Genomic DNA, 18,463 nt, shown 5'->3' on the forward strand with positions numbered 1-18,463 from the left:
AGAAATGAACTGGCAGAAGCTTTATCACCAGAGGAAGCTTTATCACCAGTCATGACAGATTCTTTGATAGAATCAATTTGGTATTGTGGCGCTCTGATACCATGTAAAAGAGAGCAATGAAATGAGAATGATCTCTGCTTTTCTCAATAACCCAATAATACATATATACATACAGGGGATGAAATCCAAATAAGGCTAGAGCATAAATTTTGCCTTGATTTACTGCTAAAATATGGTAAATACCTACTATAAAGACTTGTCTAGAATATACAGCTAAGAGAAACCGGAAACAAAAGATTTACACACCAAAAATCATGCCAATAGTTTTGAAATAAAATGTAGTTATATTTTAAGACAATTATATTATATAGTATTTTTTTTAAGCGGTGATGTTTGGAAGCTTGGTAATAATTTTTGAAACAAAAGGGATAATAAAAGTTTATATATATAATTCAGTTCAGATAAAAATTAAAAACTTGGCGAGAAAAATAAGAAGTCATCCATGAATGAAAAAAATCAATTAACTTTGGTTGTTAGAGGGTTAAAACTTGTTACAAAATTGCTGATTCCCTACAAACCACATTTATCATATGGTTTTTGATAAAGGGTCAAGATTACTTTTTTGTAACTCTTACTTTATATATATATATATATATATATATATATATATATATATATATATATATATATATATATATATATATATATATATATATATATATATATATATATATATGCCTAATTATAAGGAGTGACACTTTCAAATGAGAGGTTATAGGTTCAAATCTCAATAGAAGACATAGGTGGTATTTAGGAGTAGGTTAGTTTGCCAGTTCTATATATATATATATATATATATATATATATATATATATATATATATATATATATATATATATATATATATATATATAATGCTTTGAGAAAATATGCATTTTTTTAAATATAAATTAGTTATTGATATGTAAATATTTTATGCTTTGAGAAAATATTGTTTATTGCACATGAGTAATTGCAAAAGTTATGTTAGATGATTAAAAGGTTAGTAGGCTTACACCATTATGGATTGTCTTATGTGTTGTTTGTTTTTTTTAAAAAAACATCTTCAGACATTTTATTGTTGCGCGGAGCAGCACACGCGCAACACTTTTAATCTCGCAACTGTTTGTTTTTTAGAAGTCTTCAGAGTAAAAAACTTATATGTGTGTTCTGTTTGGCGCAACACTTGTATTGCCTCTTTCTGCCTCTTCCAACCTATTCTTCTTCTTTTTTCTTGCTGAATTCTTGATTATATGTTGCTGAAATCTTATTTTACCTTTTTTTTTTCATTTTTTTGTTAATTCTATTTGAATTCTTTTTTTTCGATTTTTTATATTGAATAATGACAATTTCTTGATGAAATATCATTATTTTTTGCTAAAATATCTATATTTTTTGTTGAAATATCATAAATTCTTGTTGAAATGTCATACATTATTAATTCTTCGGTATTAAAAAACTATTTCGGTTTATAAAATCAGTTTATTTTAATTTTTTAATATCTGCAGCAGCATGCAGATGTTAAAAAAACAAACACATTTTTTATTACAGTCTACAGCCGTTTGGTCCACCTCTTCTACTGCAGAGGGTTGCAGAGGTGGTCCGCAGACTTCATGAATTTTTGCTTCAGAAAAACAAACAACACCTTAGTTGTGGACGAAGTCAATGGAAAAACCTTTAGTTGTAAGTCATAATTGTTTTTTTTTTTTTTTACATTTTATTTATCATTGGTAAAATGTATAAAAAAACTAACTAAATTTACAATTTTAAAATTTATTTACCATCAAAAGTCATTAGTCTTCTAATTATGTTTACTATAAAGTTTAAAAATTTATAATTTTTCAATCATTCAGATATTATACATAAAATCATTAATTTCATTAACTTATAAAATTTCAAATGAAAATTAAATTTCAGCTTCAAACAGTAATTTCATACTTTTGGATGATTTTAAATGAAACTGCCTTTGCAAAACAGTAATGGTATAATAAATAACCTTGTTAATATTAAATACGAGAAATACAATTATACGATTTTAATTATGAAAATCATATATGGTATAGTAGTATATATCTTTTGTAACATTAAATACAAGAAATATATTATACTATTTCAATTATGAAAATCATTTAAGTTTTTGTAAACTTTTAGTTTTTAGCTTTTAAAAAGAATGGATTTTTTTTCGTTTAATAATAGGAGCTTTTAGCTTTTATATAAACAAAAAGTTTTAAATATAAAAGTTACTTCAAATAGCTTTTAAGACATTTTAGATTATAGTTTTTAACTGATATTACATTTTCAAAAGCTAAAAACTATTTTTGTCAAACACTTGTACATAAACAAAAACTACACTTTCCAATTATAAACTATTAGTTTCTAGCTATCGGTTAGTTTTTTCAAACATAATGTCACATGATACGTCAGGTCAACCCAAACTCATCATGTTTTTTTTTTTCATTTAGAAGAATATTAATGACATCATGACATTAGATGGCAATGACACGTACAACTTGTTTTAAATAGACTTTTGTCATTTTAAATAGTAAGCAACTTCTAAAATATTTCAGTAAAATCAAATTGAGTCTAAACAATCCAATCCATCATAAAAAATGAAGACCGCTTTTATATTTGTAATTCAAGTATATCTCTTGGTCCTCGTTCAATGTGTAGAGAATCAGTTTCAGTTTCATCCTTATGTGAAATTCTTAAAGATTCACAATTCTAAAAAGAGTTACGTTAGTCAAGATTTGAAAGTCGAGGATCTTATTGTTTATAAAGGGTCCCAACATGGTAAGAAGGAGGCGGACAAGATTTTAAGGTTGCCAGGACAGCCAAAAGGACCAAAATTTAATCAGTATTCAGGATATGTAACAGTTGATCCAAAACATGGTAGAGCTCTATTCTACTATTTTGTCGAGTCCACTCACGCACCCTCTAGAAAACCACTCGTGTTATGGCTTAACGGAGGTACAAAAGCACCACATTTAGCATATATGTATGTAGATGTTTTATTTTATGTGTTTTAGCTACATATTAATAATTGAATTTATTATAGGGCCTGGGTGTTCTTCGGTGGGAGGGGGGCTAATGATGGAGCTTGGACCATTTCGAGTCAACAAAGATGGTAAAACTTTATCCAACAACATATATGCTTGGAATAAAGGTAAAATAGTTTTCATTATTCATCAAAAAGTTTATTACATGTCTATTATTTTGTGAAAATGATTGGTGTACGAGATTTTTTTACGGAAAACATAAAATTAAAGGCTAAAAATATGTCTTCAAAACATATATATATATATATATATATATATATATATATATATATATATATATATATATATATATATATATATATGCGCGCGCACGGACATGCTTTTCTATTTTCAAAAATATATATAAATATTTACTAAAAACATTCTTCGTTATATTATTTTCAAAAAAAATCACTCTTCTAATAAATTATTTCAATAAAATAATACTCATAAAAATATATTATGTATATAATATTCTATTAAAATCCATTTTTCATATATATATATATACATATATATATATATATATATATATATATATTTTTTATTTGAACATAAAATTTTATTATAAAATAGGAGCTATTTTTTGTAAATATATTTTTTTTATATGAAAAAACCTTTGATACAAAAATAATCATTTTTTGTTGACATTTTGAGTGAATGAATATTCCTTTTGTTCATAATTATATTCTACTTTTGAAGAAAAAAAAAATGAGTATAATGATTTTTATGCTTATTTTTCTTTTATTGTTACCTTGATTTATTGATAAAATGTTTATGACATTTATTTTTGAATGATTAGTCTATAAAACGTTGATTGCCGATTATTTGGTATTTTAAGGTAGAGATAAATGTATATAGAGTTATCATATTTTATACTTTATTAGTTTATACAATAAAGTTTGAATTCATTAGATGATCACATTTTAATATACCAAAATTTTCTTAGTATGTACTGATAAAAAAGAATCACTTGTATTATGTAAACTGAAGAAAAAAAAAACCAATAACAATTAAATGTTTAATTACTTAATTTGATACCATCTATTTAATTTAATAATTTAATAAAAAAAAGTAAAATATTTATCTTAATACAAACTATCCTTTTAGAATTTTTATTTATTATTATTTTTTTTAAATGACAAATTAACTAACTTATCTGAATATCATTTATGTCTCCTAAAAGATTTGAACTCATACATCTCATTTGAGAGAATCACATCTTACGACTAGGCCAAAAGCTCTTTGGTTAAATTTTTGTTAAAATGCATTTATTGGAAATTAGATAGTTATTCGAACTTGTTGTAATTGTTTTTAATTAAATAAAAAAAAGTTCGGTAGCTTCTTTTACTTTTAGTGTTTGTTAATGTTATTTTTTAGAGAAATATTTAAAACTTTTCCTATGATTATAAATGATAATAATATAACGACAAAATAACCTTCCTGTAGTCACATTTACTGTGCGGCCGTTACAACTTAATTTCCTCATGTGCTCACAAAATAATTATAAATTGATAGGGTGCAAAACTTAGTTGACCATAAAAGGAAAATTTTAATATCCTTTTACTTTTTTCATATTTACTCTCCTACTCTTCTTTTTTTCATATTTGTTCTTCTATTCTATTTTTTTTTTCTATAAATGACTATTCTCCTACTAATATAATATAAGATAATGATATATGAATACCGTTAATTCTTCTTTTAATCATTTTTTTTATTTTGTTATTTGTTTTTATGTAACTAGTAGAATGATAAATACCAAGAATATAGGATGATATTTGATTTCTTGGAGACTTTTAATACATCTTTTGATTATTGAATATGTATACATGGTAAAGTTTATTAAAGGTATACGTTATTATCTTTTAGACAAAACTGCAAAAATGGTTCTTGTGGTTTGTATTTTTTCTGAGGTTTAGTTCAAATCTTGATTTTTTTGGATTGGCAGTCATTTTGGCCTAGTTTCGATGTGTATTTGGTCCTTCGGTAAACTGAAATGACTGCAATCCCCCTCATGTATTTATTTTCATTTTTCTTTCATTTTTTTAATTTAATTATATATATATATATATATATATATATATATATATATATATATATATATATATTAATATTAAGAAATAAAGAGAGGGTCCACTCTCTCTCTCTCTCTCTCTCTCTCTCTCCCCCCACAACGATATTCCTTCTCGCTTGTTTACACAAACACATACATACACATAAATTCCTGCAAATAGAACGCAGAGAGACAAAAACAATAGATTTACTAAAACATAGAGACCAAAATCAAAGTTTCATGTTTACGAAACAATAGGCATCAAAGCATGGAGGAGAATGATTGGAACCGGCGGTGGCTGTTTTATTCACGATCCAAGTTCCTCGAAGAAAATCAGAACTGGCGATGGAGATCGTGAAATCGCACACAGAGAATACTACAGAAACCGGGATCGATTTTTGGAAGAAATCAATATGGGTTTGTTCTTCAAACACATTAGTGATGGCGACGACAAATTGCAACATTTCCGAACCACAATCAGAACCATATTTGATTTGGAGTTTTAGTTTCAGATCGATTTCAGATTCAGAGATAATCTCCAAACCATCTTACCGATTTCCTTTCTCTGATTCAAAACCCCAAGCCTTCATTTCCGTCTCCTTTTTCTTTAGAATCAATAAATGTGGAGATTTGGGGTTTTAGTTTCGGAGGTGTGCATTACGGGACTCTGTCGACACCACCTTCTCTACCGTCTTCTCCGGCGACAGTGGGGTTGTAGGAGATGAACATCAAAACACCGCTAGAAGATGTATGCCACCGAGATGGAGGTGAATCTGGTGACGATCTCAAAGGGAAGCGTCGAATCTGAATCTCCATTGATGGAAGATGCTTGGGGCATCACTGAAATGACATCGGATCCTGCCACGGTCATCAACCTTTGTATACCGATCTTTGGTTCAAATTTTGCTTAGCAACTTTAAACCAAGACGCCCCTTTATCGCCTTGCAATCAATACAAAAATCGATATTTGGAAAATGAGGATAGTTCGATTGAGCACTGGATGATTTCTTATTTGAACTGGATGTAGAAATCGTGAATTTCTTTTTTTTGTGCTTCCGATCACCAGATTCTTTATGAAAGAAGGGGAATATTGGTTATTGTTTAATTAGGTTTGTGTTTGTTGATATATATATATATATATATATATATATATATATATATATATATATATATATATATATATATATATATATATATATATATATATATATATATTAGGGGTGTTCACGGTCCGATTTTTTCGGTTTTTAGGTCAAACCGAAACCAAACCGTTAGTAACGGTTTTTGTCATGCGAAAACCGAAACCGAACCGTTGAAAATTAAAACCGAACCAAACCAAACCGTTACTAACGGTTTGGTTCCGGTTTGGTTTCACGGTTTGGGTTTTTCAGGCCCATTTTAGTCGAGCACATTATACTAATTTAGAAAAAAAAAACTACACTATTAAAAGAGTAATTTTTTAATTTATTTCTAGTCTTGGGTGGGTCATTTCATATTTGTTGCATATCTGAAGTCGTTTTTAGCCCACAAGAGTGGCACAAGTGAGTGAATGTGCTAAACATGCTAAATTGACAAGAATACATACATACATATTCAAATGAAAAACAAACTGAAAGAGGGGAAGGATCTTCAATCTCCATACCCACCCAACTACCTTAACCGAATCATATCAGATCAAATTTTAGTCAAAAAAATTAGAAATATATATTACAAAACATAATTGCTAACATTTTTGAAGTTAATAAAATAATTCTTCCAAGTGTAGATTTATATTCATTACAAGCAGGTAGCGTAAAAGTAGAAGATTTGATATGTTTCTTATTAGTTCAAGACTACTTTTGTCAATGAATGTGGAAGCAAATGACACTTTTATCAAGCTCAACAAGGAGTGATTTAAACATGACCAAATGCACACTACAGATTCCTTACATTAATTATGGATTCAAAATAAACTAATATTGGTTTGGGTAATTAAATGTTGTGGGTTTTAAATTTTATTATTTATATATAAAAATTAATATATAATACAACAAAATACAATTACATATAAAAAATTTAAATTATATATATATATATATATATATATATATATATATATATATATATATATATATATATATAAACTTTACGGTCCGATCCGGTTTTTATACGGTTTGAAATCTTAAAAACCATAAGCCAAACCGTTAACTACGATTTGAAAAGTTCGAAACCGTAAGTCAAACCGTGAAGAAAAATATAAACCGTAAAACCAAACCGATGACCAGTTTGGCCGGTTTTACGGTTTCAAACCGAACCGCGATCACCCCTAATATATATATATATATATATATATATATATATATATATATATATATATATATATATATATATATATATATATATATATATAGAGAGAGAGAGAGAGAGAGAGAGAGATGGGTCCTATATTATTTTTTAATTGTTAAAATAAATAAATAAATATTAAATTTTAAAAAAATGAAAGAAAAATGAAAAATAAATACCCCAAGGGTATCACAGTCATTTCAATTTTCGAAAGGACTGTTTTCACATACAAACTAGTCCAAAAGGACCACGAAGCCAAAAAAGTGTTGGTTTGGACTAAACCCCTAAAAAATGCATACCAGGGACCATTTTTGCAATTTTGTCTATCTTTTAAAAAACCAACTGCAATATATATTGGTTTATGTTCTAACAAAAAATCGATATATCTATAGCCATACCACTTAGACTGATTCGGGTTTTTGTTTTTTTATTTAATATTTGTTCCGACGGAATCTACATCCGCTACTAATTTATTATAATTAAACACAAAAATCTTAAATTTTAATATGATAAAGAAATTAAATATCCTTCTACTTTTTCTCCTACCAATCATTTTACCCATTTAAATAACGGCATATTAGTATATTAAAATATCATTAAATAAGGATTAAATGTTACACATGTCACAATTTAATTTGATAGGAAGAGTTATAGGAACAAAAAAATAAGAGGATATTTAATTTCTCTAATCCAATTCAAAACATATTAAATCAACTAACCCTTAAAAATCTCACAAACTTACTATTTACAACTGTAATATATGCAGTGGCTAACATACTTTTTTTGGAATCACCTGCCGGAGTTGGATTTTCGTACTCCAACACGACCTCCGATTATAAAACCACCGGAGATAAAATAACTGCAAAAGATTCATATACATTTCTGATCAATTGGCTAGAAAGGTTCCCTGAATACAAAACCAGAGATTTCTACCTCACCGGAGAAAGTTACTCCGGTCATTACATACCTCAACTTGCCGAATTCATCATTAAAAGCAACAAGAACGCTAATCGTACTGTTATCAACCTCAAGGGGATTGTGGTAAGCTTGATCACACATTGGTATTAAAAAACAATAACTTTTTTGTATTTCTCTTTTTGCAAGTTTTAATGGTCTTTGATTTTATATGTTAAAGATTGGAAATTCATACATGGATGACGAAACTCAACAAACGGGAACACATGATTTTTTTTGGTCGCGTTCTATTACTTCTGACGAAATCCATAAAGGAATAGTCACGAATTGTGACTTTTCTTGGAATGCTACTTTATCTAAAGTTTGTAAAAATTACATTAATCAAGAGTATGACCTTGTTGGAAACATTTATCCGTACGATATCTATGCTCCCTTGTGTTTAAATAGAACTTCTTCAGAGGTAAATTTATTCTTTTTCCTTTTTAATTAACCAGTCAAAATCAAATCTTATGTTATATTATCTGAACATGAGTTAATTATTTGTGTTGATTCTCAACCAGAAATCAGAATTTGATCCGTGTTCTCTAGAATACATTGAAAGTTACTTGAACTTACCCGAAGTTCAAAAATCACTTCATGCAAACCTCACGGGGCTTCCTGGAAGGTGGCAAGATTGCAAGTATGTATGCTTTCTCGAAACTTGTATAATAATGTGTTTTAGATCAAAGAGTGATAACACAATTATTTTATGTGTGTAGCGATGAATTGTTTGACAATTGGAAAGACCAACCATTTACTGTGTTGCCAACCATTCGAAGGCTCATGGCTAGCGGCATTCGTGTTTGGCTTTATAGGTAGTCATCATATATATATATATATATATATATATATATATATATATATATATATATATATATATATATATATATATATATATATATATATATATATATATACCCAAAAATATTTTCAAGTAAAGAATTACAAATATACATATATACCTAGATTTTCCTTAATTATACATATATATGATCATTTATAAAATTGCAGTGGAGATACTGATAGTTCTGTGCCAGTGACAACAACAATGTACGCAATAAAGAAACTTAATACAACAGTGAAGACACCATGGCACCCATGGTATTTGAAAGGAGAGGTCAGAAACTGACAATTACAACTTAAAATAGTACTAACATCATGTGTAATTAATCTAAAGATTTTGTTTTTTATTGTTTTGATTGTGATTAGGTTGGTGGATACGTGGTTGAATATGAAAATTTGACATTTGTGACTGTTAGAGGAGCCGGACACTTTGTGCCAAGTTACCAACCTGCTCGAGCAATCGCACTTTTCTCATCTTTTTTGCATGGAAAGTTTCCGGGTTCCAAGTAATCATGCTTGTAGTTTTGCATCCATGTCTTGAATTCGAATGGTGCTTTCGATGGGTTTTTCTTTTTTGATGTCTTGTTGAACTTAATTTGTTTTTTTCGAATTAAAATGGATCGTTTTCGTTTTCTTTTACATTGAAAAGGATTAACTAAATTACAACACTGTTTATTTTAGAGGTTATTAACTTAATGGACCACTTATATGAAATTGTGGTTATAAGAAAAATAAATATAGAAAAAGGTGATTGGAAGCATGAGCAAGAGCCATAATGAGAAAGAGCAATGAGTACATTCATAAGTAAAGGTGTAAAGCCATTTGGAAAGCACTAAAAGCCTTTCTTGTAAACCATGTCTTATGGATCTTGCTTCTTCAATTCTAGTAACACCGAATTTAATCCAATTATAGAACTCAAAAATCACATATAACATTAAAGCTTTTATTCTTTTTATCAAAATTTTGAAAAACCATGTTTTAAGATATGTAATTGGATGTACTTTAGCAATTTATTCGACAATACATAAACATAAGATTCAAGCTCAAGACTTTTTAAATAATCTAAACAAGTCCAATCAAATTCAATTGTACATATAGCTAATAGCGAAGCCAAAAAGTTTTACCTAAGCACGTAAAGGTAACAAACTTAAAACCATTAAAAATTACATATTTTATTAATTAAATATAAAAGTATTTAGACTTTACTAATTACCATTAAACATGTATTTATAGATTTGGTTTTGGTTGTTTGGTTTGTTTTGTTTGGAACTTTATTAACCCGAAGTTAGTTATAAATCTTCGATTGTTGTCAGATCGAATCAAATTTATATTTAATAGTGTGTCCGAACTAAAATAAATTAAACTTTAAATTTGGTTGGTCAATGAAAATAACTCATGTATTAAAATGAACAACATAGACTTCGATTTCATGTTTAAAAACAACTAATACATAAATGTTATGCTCTTAATATTTTCAAATTCTTTTTTGGTTCTTGATTATTCACTCCCACACGTACTACTTTATCATTAGGATTGTATATTCGGGTTTTGACCCGAGATACACTAACCGATTCATTTCGTGAATTAAAGACATACATTGAAGCTACTCTCCAGTAACAAACTTCCTCGATGATTGTGTACTTATCAAGCAACAATAAGAAAAATAGGGGAATTGTAAGTCAAAACAAAAAATTGGTTCAAACGAAAAAATTTGTTAAATGTGAGTGGTTTTCTAAAAAAAATGTTGAAGGGTTTTTCCGAAATAATAAAAGTTGATGCTTTTCTTAAAAAATAATAAAATCAGAAGATTACTGTTAAATTAATTTGTTAAATAGTCAAATCAAAAAAAATTAAGTACTAAAATAATTAAAAAAAAAATTGAAAAAAAAAACATTATAAAAATATAAAGTTATTTCAAGTCTTGCAGAGACCAACACCAAAAAAATATAATTTTGGACCACAAAAGATATAATTTTGGACCACTGATATAATTTGAAAAAAAAAAACCTGAAACCAAACAATAAAAACCATTTTTATAATTTTCTCTATATTAAAAATATTAAATAGAAAAACTAGAACTTCACAATTTCTAAAGAGTGCATGTATTTCGCTTGGCGCGACTCGGCTTGGCTTGCAGTCAGAAGCTGGGGTCCTCTCCTTCCTACCCACTTTCTGCAACTCTTCTACATATTCACTTGTTAAATGTAGAAACCTAATCATCCATCTCCATCTCCTTACATGGAAGTACAACTGATAAAGCCGTCGCCGGCTATCGACTTCAACTACGACAGCACCTCCACTTCTCCATACGTCACCGCACCTTCAAGCCCTCAGTCCACCATCCCTTTCACCTGGGAAGAAAAACCAGGGATTCGCAAACAAAATAACGATGATAGTTTTGAAGAAGAAGATGTAGAAAACGATTCGGATTTTGCATTCGGCCATTTGGAACGGCATTCTATCTCCGCCGCCGACGAGCTCTTTGATGGCGGCAAGATCAAGCCATTAAAACCACCGCCACGTCTGCATTTCTCTAATGATTCACATTCACCCCGATCGCCCAAATCCCCTAAATTACGCTTCAAAGAAGCGTTGTCTCCACGGAGTAAGAAGAAGGATTTCGATCCTTTTTCAGAGGCATTAAAACAAACATCTGGTGAGCAGACTAACCCTGAGGAAAATCCACCGGAACGCGGACGAGAACAAACGACGAAATCCACCAGACGCAAAGCATCTCGATCTCTATCACCATTTAGAGTCTCTGATGTTCTAAACAACCAGAAAAACTCAACAACGGGTCAATCATCACCGACGGGTTTAACTTGGTACAACAAGTGGAACCTCAAGAATCTGCTACTGTTCAGAAGTGCGTCGGAGGGAAGCGTATCAACGAGGAAGGATCCATTGAAGAAATACACGATGTTAAAGAAGAGTGATCGTGACGTCAAGACGACGTTTAGCTTCAGAAGCACTGATAGTGGTGGTTCAATGAATGTGTCGGCGGATGACACGGCGGCGGATCAGGAGGAGATAGGGAGGAAGACCACCTTGCCATACAAATCAGGATTAATGGGTTGCTTAAGGTTCCATCAAAATGCAGGAAGCGTTCATGAGATCTCCCGAGGAATCGATTCTCTTATGAAGCAATGAATTTCAAGATCACACCGGAAGAATTCATCAGATCAATTTTAATCTGATTTTTTGATCATCACATTTACAGAATGTGTTTTTAAATTTTACATTACGTAACGTGGATCTTGTTGAATGTTTATGTTCGTACAATGTGTAATTTATGATCGCTGGATTAAAAATCCAACAATGAAAATTTGTAAAATAAACGAGTATATACATATGCTTTTTGTGATCGTTTTATTTATTTATTTAAAAAAATTGTGTGGAAGAATGACGTAAAATGCGTTGATTAAAAACATTATTGGGTTTTTATCGTTATTTTATCAAATTGTGCTTTGTTCAAATTTAGGAGAAAAACCCAATAAATTCACAATGTAAACACGACATAGAAGTATAGAATTTGCAAACAACCCACTAACTTTGCTTTGTTTTTTTCATTTGACTTTGTAGTCAATGTTTATTCCATGTCCAAACACACAAGAAACTTTGATGGGAATGGGACCATGAAATTATTTAGTCAAATAAATGTATACATGTTGAATGTTGAATGTGGAAGTGCTACAAAACCATCCTCCATGTCCTTGGCATTATGTATAAAGTAAAGAATTTTATTACAACTAGAAATATATTAAGTTTGAAAATTCAGATAATCATCAAGAATTGTATTCACATAATCATCAAGAGGATGAAATACGATACCATAATTTTTTTAGTAGTGTTTATTGGCTAATTCATAAATATGAAAATCCTATACAAGTTGTAAGTAAAGATATGTTTATTGTCCATTATTTACCTTGATTCTTTGTTTTATTGGTATGTAGATTGTAGACCCTCCATCAATGATGAACCTCATTATATTTAACACAACTTATTTACTCTTATTCTTTGGCTATTAACACTCATCCTTTGACCATCACCATCAATGAAGACAATGACTTCATTATTCAAAGTAACACATACTTTGGTAATTTGTACACATCAATTTTTTACATACATAACAATTTGCAGTTTAAAATATAAATTATAACAATTTGCAGTTTAAAATATAAATTATGATGTAACTGTTGTATATGAATCACTTCTCCGTATACTTGAGTCTTGATATATAATTAAACCGTCGACGTAGCAATTTGGAAAAAAAAAAAAAAAAAAAAAAAAAAAAAAAAAAAAAACTAGCCTATTCTTGGAATTTATCAAGATCTTTACTTTTCAATTTTTATTAAAAATTGTCATCGTCGATGGGCCCATGAAATTATTTAATCAATAAGAGAAATAGGCAAATTGCTACAAAACCGCCCTTCCATGTCCATAGCTTTATGCATATCCTACAAAAATATGAGATCTTATATCGTCCTTTCATTACAGGTCGATTGCTTTTTCACTCGTGTAATATATTTTCCCCCCACTACCTTTTTCTTTAGCAAAGCATCTCCAATAATGCTTCATTCCCATCAACACTAATAATTCAATTTAACTAAAAAACTTTTTCTATCTTTTTTTACCTTTTTAAATTTGTCTCAATTGACATATTTAAGTTATCATGTTTTCAATAAAATATAACCATATCAGACCAAATGTGATATATAATATAAAACTATTTGTAGGGAAACGTGGAAGGATAGAAGGGGGTCCGTAGGGGAATTAAAATGACTAATGAGTGGCCGATTTATGTGACCAAAAATGGTTGTCATCTAAAGTCAACTAAGTGGACTCCATTGTCGCCATCACCGACGAACCACCAACACCAGGCCCCCCTACCTTTTTGCCTAAACTTACAACATATCATTTTAGTTATTTATGGTCATCTTATCAAATTAACGAAAAAAAAATCAAAAGATAGTGTTGTATGACTTAAAAAAAAAAAAATACCCGGTTTATCTATCTGAACATGACACACAGAACAGGACATGACAGAATAACACAGTAAGTACATCAGTGCTTATAAAGACCGAGTGAGGATTTCTCTCGCTCCTGGACTCTCTTTCTTGCCGCCTCACGTGCCTTGAGGGCAGCGGCTTCCTCTTGGGACACAATTTTTGGCTTGGAATAATCTGGTCGTTTTCTTTTGTTTATGTAAAGAGATGATGGCCTGTTAGCAGATTGTGTTGGGGGTTGAGTTTTGGAAGGCAAGGATGATGATGATGATGACGTGGCAAAATTGGGTTTCTTTTGTATGGGTCCAGAAGAAAGTTTGGGTGCAGCAGCAAGAGCTTCTTGCAGTGTTACCCACTTACCTGTTGCAATCACTCAATCAAAAATCAGAATGAATATAAAAAATGGAAGTTGATAAAAAAAAATAAGGATTTAGATTTAGGGTTTGTGATTGTGAGTGTACCTAAAGCATCAGTGTAGTAGAAGCCAGAATTTGGATCGTAATAACAAGCGTTAGTTTGGTTGTAGTAATAACCGGATGTGGTGTCATGCTCCCACTCTGTCATCAAGATCATTTTTATGACAAGAAAATAATTATAATTATAATAAATAAATAAGACAACGCAGAATATTATAGGTTATAATAAAGGAAAGTTGTCGATATGAAGTTTGTAAAAGTGGATAAAAACGCACAAAAGAACTCTACAACATGATCAATACAGTGAAGCTTTTGATTATCTGTCATTGTTTGTGATTTTATCTTCTAAGAGATTTCATTTCATGGAAATGTTATATAATATGGGTAAGACTATGGTAGTACATGTACATCATACCACATTAATTTGGAGCTATTGTGAAAGTCGGATACAAGAAGATAATAAATTGAGAATATTACTCACCTCCAGACATTGTAGAGCCATCATCTATCCCTCCAATACCACCTAATGAATTTGCATTAGTATCTCTAGCCTTCTGAAAAGTTGATATGTCCTTTTGATAACTAAGACTCGCTTTCTGCCACCAATTTGGAAAGGAGCTTATTTTAAGAACAATATAAGAAGGGAAATAGTATTTGAGGTGTCTCATGAAAAATATAATTAATATTCACCTCTTCAATTTTGGTGAGAACACGGGCAGTTTCCTTTTTTTCTTTATCTTTAGCAACTTTCTCTTCTCTCATGTTAGACAACCTCTTGGTGACATTATCTTTGTGTCGTGTGCCAAGCTCATGATTCTTGATGCTTGAAGGATTATTGGATATGAAGATTTTGCACAAATCACACCATTTTTTTCCCTGACTAACCCAATACTGAAATACAAACAAATCAGATGTCAGTGATATTTTACTTTATATGTTCAAAGTATGAACACAGCAAAAAAGAAACCCAACATTACAGAATCATAGAGCAGATATACACTATTGAAACGTTTCCATTAAATCACATGTATAAAGACCATGGCCAATGACAAAGTATTTTAAGAGCCCCAAAAACTCCCATTGAGAAGTCATTCCATTCCAGTTTAGTTTACTGCAATATATCTTCTTCACAGGATCCAATCATTCCCCACATCGATTTGTGGTTTGGAACATTCATTGCAGTTTAACGCATTTATCTAACACGAATTGTTTTCTTTTCTTCAGTTGCTTGGTACTCTATCTTATCATTAGCAACGACAATTTATAGGGAAAAAAATTATGATTGCGTAGAATCAAGGCATATACTAATCAGAAACGATTATACTATGTTCATATCAAAGAATAATATAAGACCCTCGATCAATTAAAATTGCTTTGATATAATACATTAGAATCAGAGTCCGGAGATAAGATGGTACCTCAGTCATTATTGCAAGACGAATCAGCTACTGGAGATGTTGGTATAGCAAATCCAAATTGCGAATTCAAAATCCCACGATTTTTTCCGCAATTTGCGTAGATTTTGAAAATTTTGATCAGGCGAGTGATAATTTTGGGCTTTAAATTATGATCCAAATTGAACCCTAGAATTTGCTCTTCCGTTTTCTATAAAGAAACCTCCTGTTGACCCCCTACAAAATGGAACATTGCCATATTTTACCCTCTGTCTTATTGTTGCTGCCTTTACTCACGCCTACCTTCTTTTCTTTACGAAACAAATAAACCAAGATGACTTTTTGTGTAGGAAATACAATTATTCGTCTTAAAAATGGTTGATGGTGAACCTTTTTTTGTATATGTCAAAGTCAAAAATGTTTTACCCAAGTAGTTTGTTGGCTTAGGTTGGAGGGAGTACATCCATGGCATGGTGCGGTGGGGTGATATGACACTTTCACCGCACCAGGAACACTACATGGAAGCAGTGAGGGTGGATGGTGTCACCATGCAATGTTTATTCATTGCATTTTCTCTCTTCTCTTTTTCTTCTCTTTCAATGGTAAATAATTTTTTTTAAAACCATTTAACCACTAATAGTCAAAAAAAATTGTATATATAGGGAGCGGTTCAAATATGAACTTTTAAAGGTTAGGAATTTTAGGAACCATTTTTTTTTTCTTTATCATTAAGGGTGTTTTTATCATTCTAACATTTTGGAAATTGCAACCCACAAATCATAGCCTTTCAGTTAAAAAAAATGGATGCATATGACGAATTATTAAAATTTCCTTTTTTAGTGAACGATGACAAAAACACCATTTTTACGTTTCAATTAACACACACACATAAAAAAAATAAACTAACACATATTCACAGTTTAATACAAAATTTGCATCTTAATGCAGTACATCTACAACTTATTGATTGTACATTCACAACTTAATACAAGGTATTCACACTTAAAACTTTGGGGGTTTCAATCAAGGGTTGGCGACGCAACCCAGTTCCAAAATGGGATGCTTAGTATCATCGTCAAAGGCGACCTTTCTCCCCCAAACCTCGCAATATTGAAGAGCCGCAATAGACGAGGGAACCCATTTATTCACAGTTTAATATATAAAATTCACAGTTCAAGAGACATATCAATTCAATCATTCACAATTTAACACAAAAATTATCAAAAATTACAACTTAATAAAATCTTAAAACAAATATTAAAAAAAATATAAAAACAAATTAAAAGGGTATAACAGTATTTTTTTTTTAAGTTTCACAAGACCAAAAACCACAAAAATTTTATGTTTTGGACTAGTGGTGCAAGTTGAAATGGTTTTGGACCCATCAATAGTTTTTTGCAAACCATAGGGACCAAAAATGCAATTTACTCTTGATATAAAATAATAAATTATTTGTTGGAAAATGGAAAGATCATGTTAGATTTTGGGTCTAAGAATATCAATATGTACTTGGATAATGTCTAGGATCGTGATTGCAATCACTTTTCGAAATATGTGATTTCGACCCTTTTACTCATGTATCATGAAATTTGATTTGCGATAATCAAAAATTGACAATTTAGAAGTGAGATCACTTCCAAATTCGAAACATAGAAAGTACATTGCTATTTTGTGTTTTGAGGTATAGAATCTGACGATAATTTCGAGTATATATCATCCAACCCTTTTTCAAGAACTATTGTTCTTACACAAGGAAAAAAGGTGGTTAATCGATTCTTACTTACGAAATGATGTCACCACTTGTTTTGGCGGGAAAATGCATGTATGGAGTCTTTCCTGATGTAAAAATACGTTTAGGTTTCGGGGCGTTGCCCCTTGACCACCGTCAGGGGCTCTACCCGTTGGACTCCGCAACGGGTGCTGCCCCCGAAAACTCAATCCGAACCCAACCCAAATTAGCGGGTTTTTAACCCGACAACCCATTTAATTGTTTCCAAGTTATGTTCTTTAAATAGGTGTATCTTCTTTTCATCTATTTGCATTTTTAATTTTAAATGTGTCAATCCATTCATTTAGTATGTTGGGTTTGAAATACCAAAATACATAAACAGATTAATCTTACAACAACATATTTATCTAACAAGTTGTGATGGGTTGTGATCTTAAACCTATTTAATAAATGGATTGAATCCGACTTAACCCAAGTCGACTCATTGCCACCTCTAAGTGGACTCCATTGTCACCATCACCCCCTCTTTTTTTGCTAAACTTAGAAAACATAATTTGTTATTTATGGTCTCATTATAATCAAATTAAATTAAATTTTAAAAAAAATGGTTGTGGAACTTAGAAAATATCTAGTTTTTTCAAGCAGAACATGACATGACATAACATTACACAA

The 18,463-nt window shown here is 30.2% G+C and overlaps 3 protein-coding genes across 3 annotated transcripts; 2 read left to right on the plus strand and 1 right to left on the minus strand.

Moving 5' to 3' along the window:
* Positions 1 to 2,648: 2,648 nt before the first annotated feature.
* Positions 2,649 to 9,756, plus strand: LOC145115502 (serine carboxypeptidase 1-like). Its single transcript, XM_079051798.1, has 8 exons — positions 2,649 to 3,006; positions 3,095 to 3,202; positions 8,216 to 8,490; positions 8,585 to 8,824; positions 8,925 to 9,043; positions 9,123 to 9,218; positions 9,415 to 9,520; positions 9,613 to 9,756. The coding sequence occupies exons 1-8, from the start codon at positions 2,649 to 2,651 to the stop codon at positions 9,754 to 9,756; spliced, it is 1,446 nt and encodes a 481-aa protein (XP_078907924.1).
* A 1,670-nt stretch (positions 9,757 to 11,426) lies between these two features.
* On the plus strand, positions 11,427 to 12,618 carry LOC145117273 (uncharacterized). Its single transcript, XM_079053579.1, has one exon. It carries the CDS (start codon positions 11,485 to 11,487, stop codon positions 12,394 to 12,396), a length of 912 nt encoding a protein of 303 aa, XP_078909705.1. The 5' UTR covers positions 11,427 to 11,484; the 3' UTR covers positions 12,397 to 12,618.
* A 1,545-nt stretch (positions 12,619 to 14,163) lies between these two features.
* LOC145112863 (C2H2 and C2HC zinc fingers superfamily protein) lies at positions 14,164 to 16,261 on the minus strand. Its single transcript, XM_079048982.1, has 5 exons — positions 16,087 to 16,261; positions 15,359 to 15,559; positions 15,150 to 15,264; positions 14,714 to 14,809; positions 14,164 to 14,612 (listed from the first exon to the last, which is right to left on the minus strand). The coding sequence occupies exons 1-5, from the start codon at positions 16,093 to 16,095 to the stop codon at positions 14,311 to 14,313; spliced, it is 723 nt and encodes a 240-aa protein (XP_078905108.1). The 5' UTR covers positions 16,096 to 16,261; the 3' UTR covers positions 14,164 to 14,310.
* Positions 16,262 to 18,463: the final 2,202 nt, after the last annotated feature.

This window comes from Lactuca virosa, chromosome 5 (genome assembly GCF_052849685.1).
Source record: "Lactuca virosa cultivar CGN04683 chromosome 5, Lactuca_virosa_CGN04683_v6, whole genome shotgun sequence".
Classification (NCBI taxonomy): domain Eukaryota; kingdom Viridiplantae; phylum Streptophyta; class Magnoliopsida; order Asterales; family Asteraceae; genus Lactuca; species Lactuca virosa.

Bases quoted from the DNA above. Each gene is read 5' to 3' on its own strand.
- LOC145115502 (XM_079051798.1), top strand. From the start codon at position 2,649: ATGAAGACCGCTTTTATATTTGTAATTCAAGTATATCTCTTGGTCCTC. The intron at 8,491-8,584 runs GTAAGCTTGATC...TATATGTTAAAG, and splicing joins TCAACCTCAAGGGGATTGTG to ATTGGAAATTCATACATGGA. The intron at 8,825-8,924 runs GTAAATTTATTC...ATTCTCAACCAG, and splicing joins TAAATAGAACTTCTTCAGAG to AAATCAGAATTTGATCCGTG.
- LOC145117273 (XM_079053579.1), top strand. From the start codon at position 11,485: ATGGAAGTACAACTGATAAAGCCGTCGCCGGCTATCGACTTCAACTAC.
- LOC145112863 (XM_079048982.1), bottom strand. The intron at 15,265-15,358 runs GTGAATATTAAT...AATTGGTGGCAG, and splicing joins TTCTCACCAAAATTGAAGAG to AAAGCGAGTCTTAGTTATCA. The intron at 14,613-14,713 runs GTACACTCACAA...TGATTGCAACAG, and splicing joins CTACTACACTGATGCTTTAG to GTAAGTGGGTAACACTGCAA.